The sequence below is a fragment of the Diachasmimorpha longicaudata genome, chromosome 15, assembly GCF_034640455.1.
Source record: "Diachasmimorpha longicaudata isolate KC_UGA_2023 chromosome 15, iyDiaLong2, whole genome shotgun sequence".
Classification (NCBI taxonomy): Eukaryota; Metazoa; Arthropoda; class Insecta; order Hymenoptera; family Braconidae; genus Diachasmimorpha; species Diachasmimorpha longicaudata.
Genome location: NC_087239.1, coordinates 6,353,923 through 6,361,317, shown reverse-complemented (window position 1 = coordinate 6,361,317; position 7,395 = coordinate 6,353,923). Strand labels below are relative to the sequence as shown.

General features: G+C 42.9%; 1 protein-coding gene across 2 annotated transcripts in view; it reads left to right on the top strand.

Annotated features, from left to right (window-relative positions):
• Nucleotides 1–7,395, top strand: part of LOC135169678 (neuronal acetylcholine receptor subunit alpha-7-like) — a 71,192-nt gene continuing 63,797 nt past the window's right edge. For both annotated transcript variants that reach the window (XM_064134886.1, XM_064134885.1), the window contains exon 1: nt 1–992. In XM_064134886.1, coding sequence (XP_063990956.1) covers nt 944–992 — 49 coding nt within the window. In that variant the 5' untranslated portion in view covers nt 1–943. The remainder of the gene's footprint in view (nt 993–7,395) is intronic.

Sequence of the window (7,395 nt, the reverse complement as noted above, 5' to 3'; positions counted from 1 at the left end):
AGGGTGCATCTGGGAGCGGGATCCCATCAGCAAACGGGGGGGAAAAAACAGTTGGGACGTTACGATTATTATTCACCCGGGGATTATTTGTGAATAGGAAAATATGGGATGTGTGGAGATGACGGAGACTGGTTAGTTGGTTGATTGTCGTCATGATGATGATGATTTAGGCGGATTTGGTCGTCCCAAATTTCAAATTATTTTTCATTTGATACGGAAAGAACGGGCGAGCAATATGTTATGGTAGATGATGATGATGATAAGTAGAACGAGGTTAGGGGAGCGTGTGGTAAACGTAAAAATGTCCGGGAATTTTTGTTGAGTTTGATCCAGTGTGCGGGCTTTGTTGGAGGAACTGGAGACCGCGGGGGGTTGATATCGTTGATTTCCATTGTACATGGCTGTGCCAGGGGGTTGGTGGGAATCCTAAGGCTGGAAATAGTGTCAGTCAAGGATACAATGTCGATGGATCATCATGAGGATTGATGGATTGAATAGTGCATATGAATGGTGGAGTTATGATGGTTATGGAGATTCCACATGCGTTGGACTGATGCGTCGTGGTGCTCAAGTGTGGAGTTGTCAATTTAATTTGTCCATTGTCACGTGGTTATTGGTCAATTTATATGGGTATCATGATGCTTGAGGTGGTGGTGATTGTGGACGAGACAACGCAATCTTGTAGCAAGCCGTTTGTCTCGTCTTTGGGGATGATTATGCAGATGATTTTGGTCGCCGTTGGCCAATGTCAGTCGCTCCTGGTTTAGGTGTTCAGCGGATACTTTTTGGAGAATCTGGTGGGGTTCAGGGGGAATATTTGGTGGATTTATTACCGACGGGGTTGCAACGGGTGACCACGTGACGACACACTACTGAAACACGGGAGGGCTGCTTTCAACCCCCCCACCACTGGACAACCAACCACGCTGGTTTAAGGAGAAAAATGAAACCCTGCTGGACCCTCATGGCGGCAATCGCCTTTGCCGTATCTGGTGAGTGGAATTTTTGATTTTAGGGTTTGGGGGAGGGGAGGGGTTTTAAGAGGACAGTTGGCCAATTGATACCCCTTTTTACGCGGCCAGGGAAGGGACTGGTCTGACTGATCTTTTGGTATTTACCTCTTCCGATTGACTGACCCGAGGCGAATGTCAGGACTCGGTTGATGGTTCTGGGGGGGAAAAGTGGTTTATGGCGAGGGCTTTTATGGGCATCTGTGTGGGATTGAAAATTTGCGGGGTGGAACGGGGGAGGGGGGCTTTATCGGGATCTTTTCGGCTTGGGAAATCAAAATTTGTCACACTCTTCGTGGCTTTTTGCGAGGCTGGGGTGGATGTGATAAATTGGGAATTTATGGTATCAATGCGTCAGTTATTTATGAGTTTTATTTTCTTTGGTTGGGTAATAAAGGGAAATTTAATGGTCATTCGGGGTGGTAAATTATGCTGAATAATTTTTGGTTTCCATCTTTTTATTTGGGGATGAAAGAGAGAATTTTCGGGATTGAATATCTTCATGGGGAAGATTTATTATTATTTTTTCATTCGGAGTAAATGGAACGGATTTACAGAGTGATTATTATTGATTATTATAGTTATTTTACTGGAGAAAGACCTCGGGAAAATATCGGATTAAACTTGAATTAATGTTTTTTTTTGGAAGATCCATTTTCCAAACATTATCTCGTTACCAAGTTTCTCTTCCTTGAAAAAATTTTTAATGTGGATCTACTTGAGTACGTACCGTTGGTTCGTCATGCGTCTGTACTCACGAAAACAATACAAAACTGGTTAAAGTACATTTATAACTTTGGCCAAGTTTTTTTTGAAACGTCAGTTTCAACCGGAAACACTGCAGTGGATCTCAAAACGGAAATAAACATTCACTGGGGTCCACTATACCATCAAGTTGTATGCACGGAACAAGAAAAACATTGCAATTCCGCAATCAGCACTCGCTGCATTCTCCGTCGTTTCTCTGTACATTCACTCTCCTCGGGCTGTAATTACTCAGCGGACTATTAGATTTTCGGAGCGGTGTTCCGGATTTTTCACGGTGAATCCCGCGTGTTTGGAGTCAAACAGAGACTTTTAGTTATTTACTTATAAACAATAAATGCTTCAAAGATAACAATTTCTCCCTTTGCATAAAACAACGATCGACCAATCAACAAAAAACCGCCTAAATATTTCCCCCGCTCCCAACTTGTATAAAAAAAAAATCACTGGCGCTGCAATTGTCCCAGAGACCACCGAACATAAGTACTTGAGAAAAATCCAGCAAATTAATTAATTTTATCGCCGCCTGCTAACGTAAACGTGATGAGAAGCATCGTCTGACCAAAGTAACAGTGAAACTCCTGCCGCAGCAGTAGATACAATTAACAGCGTCTGACCATACCTGAGCCATTAACGCCGTATCCACTTGAGTTTGACTAAACTCCATTACTGAGAAGTTCACGACCCATACCATTGCAATACCCCACCCCCTCCCCTTTCCACCCCCACTGTGTCCTTGTAATTTCACCATTAAAGACGAGAGATCGGGGAGGCACCGCGGGGAGAGAAAAATCATTTCCTTTTTAAAAACGCAACATCCTCGTGAGGTACATTGGCCAGGGGTAGGTCAGTTAAAACGGGGTTATTATCACTGACTCTTGGTGTATCGAACCACTGGCTCGAAATGTGGAACCAAGTTTCCGGGGTGTATCCTCTCTGACGTGGGAAACTCCCTCTGCGTGGAAGAGAGAGAGAGAGATACGCTGCGTTAATCTGGTGGATCCGGAACTAGTTGAGGTCATCTATCAAAAGTCAGAGTTCTCGGACTTTTTATCCTGACTGATATGCCCACTCAGTGTCTCCTGGAGGGAAAAATTCTGTTGGATTGAGGATATCCGAGGTCTTATTCAATAGTACATCGGTGGAAAAAGTAAACGGATGGGGATATTTTTTTATGGGGTGGAAATGGATTATTTTTGATGGTGAGACATAAATGTTTTGAAGGAAAGGTTTGGTGAGGGGGTACGGTTTCAGGGGGTGATGGGAGATGAATTGGGGGACGGCCTGGTTACCGAGGATGATGGAGTGGTTTGAAATTATTACCAGGAGATTGGGGAAAATTTTGAGAGGGGTTTCCCTGGTGAATTTCAAGAATGTTTGGCGTCTGGACAACGAATATTGTTTATGACTAGTTCCCTAGGGGTGGGCGACGATGCCACGCACGTTAGAATCCCCAGAATCCCTAGGTGACTTGTCCTGAAATTTACCATTTGTTTCTACCCCTGCATTCGCCCTAGAATTTTCATAGAAAATTTACATCCGAGCACGAATATTCGTGATTACGCGTGCAAATGTCTGGAATAATTGTTCCGCCGCCGGTTAATTTACCGAGTCTTGCATCTCATCGTTTTAAATCTCAACTTTACTTCCTCCCCCTCTCACTCCTTCGCCCCTAAACCCGATGGAGGGGCTGCGAAGATAGTGTAGACAGACTAGGACTGAGTGAGTTTCTTGGAATATCCCGCTGGGAATTACCAAAGACTGTCCCTGAGTCTTGCCATACAATTCGCCTCTGAGACTTTCATAGACACATTCTGTGTGGGTGTATAAGTAACTCATGACTAATGCATGCTTAGAGACCGCGTATACTATTGAGCGTAAGGGAGTGGGCGGAGTGGGCCGAAAAAAAAAATAAAGGCGACGTAGAGGCGGTTATCCGAGACCGCGAATGATGAAGACACATTCTTCATTCTTTTTTTTTCTACCGAATCATAGCCAACGCTGGACTTGAACCGTTGGCCATCACATGCAGCATTTAATGGCCCACTGTTTTATGCATATGGAGAAACATTTTTCCGACGCAGGGGGGATGCGCGATGGAAAAAAAAATATATGAAATGCTGGAAGGAATGAGAACAACATAAACTAATTCATTAAAATTCGCTGGTACAACATGGGGGAGAGGGTATTTTTTTTAGTCGTCGGGGCTATGGAATGACCTCGCGGCATTATGAATGCTTCTCTTTATGAGTTTTGTTCCCAAGAAAAATGAATAAATGGGGAGGGTAGTGAATGGGATATACTACTGGGTCATGCACTCGGTGAGAGGTGATATATCGCTGTGATCTGATAGCTTTACTCGACAGATTTTGCTGAAATTTTACCGGTGAACAGTTCGAAAAAGCACCTGCAAAATAATCACTTCCGGTTTAAAATTCTCTCCTTTGAAGCAGACCCAGAAATTTTTGAAATTCCGGTAATTGGAGAGTAAATATTTCCGAACAAATAAAAATTCATACAGACAAAATTATCATCTTCATCTAATTAATTCTGTTTAATTGTCCAATTGAATGCCAAAAAGTGTTAATCCTCTGGCCTGAAAATTCGGAAATCACGTAAAACAGATTGAGTAATATTTTCCTTTTAGAATAGGGAACCGTTCGAACAATACGACCAGTGTCTCACCCATATGCATTTCATAACGTCAATTTCGGGGGATGAAAGACTGAGGGGATGTTCGGGGGGAACGATATATTCCCGGGGACGTGTGTACGCGCAACTCTGAGAGGTTCAGTGCTCCTGCAATAGGTAACCGATATATCTGGTGCGGACGGATAGGTTTTGGGTTGTATGATGGAAATTTCATTATTGCAGTTGGTGGAGATAAATAATCGATAATTACTATCGGGTTTATCGATTGGCCATCAAGATTCCCACAATTGGTGTGATACAGTCAGTGTGTAATAGGTCCAGACACGAAATGAAGAAAATTGCACTGGGGAAATCATTTCAGGAATTTCAGGCGGCAGAAGAAATTTCAAAAATGCTATTAATTTCGCGATTTTTTAAACCATCAATTACCGTAGCTACAAACTATTCACCAACAAACTAATTAATCGTCAACAACTCCCATTAATCTCCTCCGAAAATAATAAACTTTCAACACCAAAATTCTCCGGAATTTCGCGAAACTTGACGAATGCGCGAGGCGATTCAGTGGAAACTTTTCAGGAATTTATACCGGAATCGCCGACAAAATCCTGAGACCCTGTAACTTCCACCTCCTTCCGCCCTCTCGGATTTCCCGTTTTCCCATTTCCCACTGGCGCACCTCCCCCACCGATCCCATGAAAATCGTCCGTCTCGCGGAAACCACTCCTGCCCCCAATCATCATCCCCGACGGGTTTTCCCACCCCAAAATAAGGGGGCATCAAAGTGAGTAGAATCACTCTCAAATTAGGACCAATAATCGCAATCGAATAAAATTTCTCAGTGAGCAAAATCAATGAACCGTAAAACTTCTGTATGCAGTTTCTCCATCGGTGCCTGCGGGGCTTGAATCACTCTGATTGAATTCGAACACTTTGAAACCATTACCCGAGACTTTCCAGAATCCTGAGAATAGCGACGATGAGCCCGCATGAAGTGCTGAAATCCCCAATGATGTAATTCCCCACTTCCGCAATGTCTCCCGTAGAATTTCATCCGCAAGGAATGGATGAGTGGGAGGGGGAGGGGGAGAAAAAATCAAAATAGATGGTTATCGCACGGAGCATTGTCTGGGAAAACCATATCTGTATTATCAATTTTTATGACTGATCGTAAAAATCGCTCTGCGGCTGCTCTGAATATTTTTCCTCTCCCACATTTACGTCCCTAACGGAAAGGAATATTTTTCGTCTCGACGATTCCTGGGCCAAGTTAAACCGCAATTTTTTGCCCACTTTTCTCAAAATAATGAATCATCCACGTGAAACTATACTCGCCTGTGCTTTTCTGTTTTTTTTTCCGAATTTAAATCATTTAAACAAAAGGAAAAAAAAACTAGCATCGCACAATCAACAGAGGACATCATAATGGCGGCAAAACGCCTTTTCTCTCGCATTTGCAGTCCATCGTGGAAAATGGTAGCCCGGAAAATTAGAAACTCATTGTTCCATAAGAACAATCCATTTCCATTGTAACGCACAAAGAAGAACGCAACTGATAATGCAACCCGTTGTCGACGGGCGTCCTCGTGCTCGTCTCCATGTCTCCATCCAAGGATATCTATCTCGCTTTCTCCCTCATTTCGTCTGCCTTCAACTTGTCAATGACAGGAGGTCTCGGTGTCTGTGAAAAATCGATATGGGCATTTTAACCATCAATATTTAACAATGTGGCAAAACGAGTACTTTGGGAGTGCATAACTCATCTTCTAGAAAAAAAGCTGGAGTTATTTTGCCTTCGTCAACAATCTATTTGGTCATTTGTAACGATGATTTTGTTTAACTTAAGACTCCTGCATTTCATGCGCGATCTTTTCCGAGGCTGTTGGGCAAAATGGTGGTTGGAGAAAGGGGGAGAATGAGTTCCGGGTGTTGGAGAACAGAGAGGTAATGACCAGACTATTACCTCCTTGGTTACTGTCTGTCATTAAATAAATTTTAATCAAGTTGAGCGCGAGGATGGTGGGCGAAAGCGCCAGGACAAAAGAAATGAGAATAAGATCTGGCCCTTTTACGGTAGGAAAAAGACAATGAGGAGACGGATAATATAGAACTGCCGAGGAAAATACAAGAAACTACTTGGGCTGTGGGAATTGTATCTCTGAGAAATACTCTTGCATCGTCCATTTTTCTAATTTTGTTAAATTAGTCATTCAAATTTCAATTTAATTTAATTTTCCGATTTTTCTGAAAAATACTCGTTCAAAATCTTCTATTAAATAAATTTCCTGTCGTCCTGTCACCTCATGTCCGTCTGGACGTCTAGGAGCAAAGAGTTTATGTGGCGGTACTTCAGCTTTTCGAAAATTCAATAGGACGAATGGAGGGTGGACAATTGGGGAAAATTGGGAGAGGTGGTGCATCGCGCAAGTCATTACACCATCTCCGGCGATACGTCACGTACTTCTTCATGTATTTGTCACGTCGATATAATATCTTAGTGAGCATGTGAAGCCTTTCACGAGGGCTCTCTTGTAAAGACTCCACAAGTAGTTTTGCAGGTGGTCGGGTTGGCTGATATCCTCACTATATTATCGCGTACGAGCCCGCACCAGGAGCGATGACAACTTTAGAAATGATGTCTGCTGTGCTAACGTGCCATGCACTGCTGAATATCGATCTTTGTTAGGACATGTGAATTAAAGTGGCTCTAGCCCTCTAGCAAACTCAAAGAGAAAAATTGAAATTAGGAACTTGACACAGTGTCTTATTCTCTTCTGAAAAATTATCTCTCCACTTGAGCTGATAACGATTAATTGACGCGAGTGAATCGATGAAATTGATTGGCCGGCTTCTAATTTCGCAGAAAGCCCACAAAGTATTCAATCTAATTCATTTAATTCTCGGGTTTGATTCTGTGAATGGGCAATCCTCTCACACCTCAATTAGAGAGACAAAATTGGCAACGAAA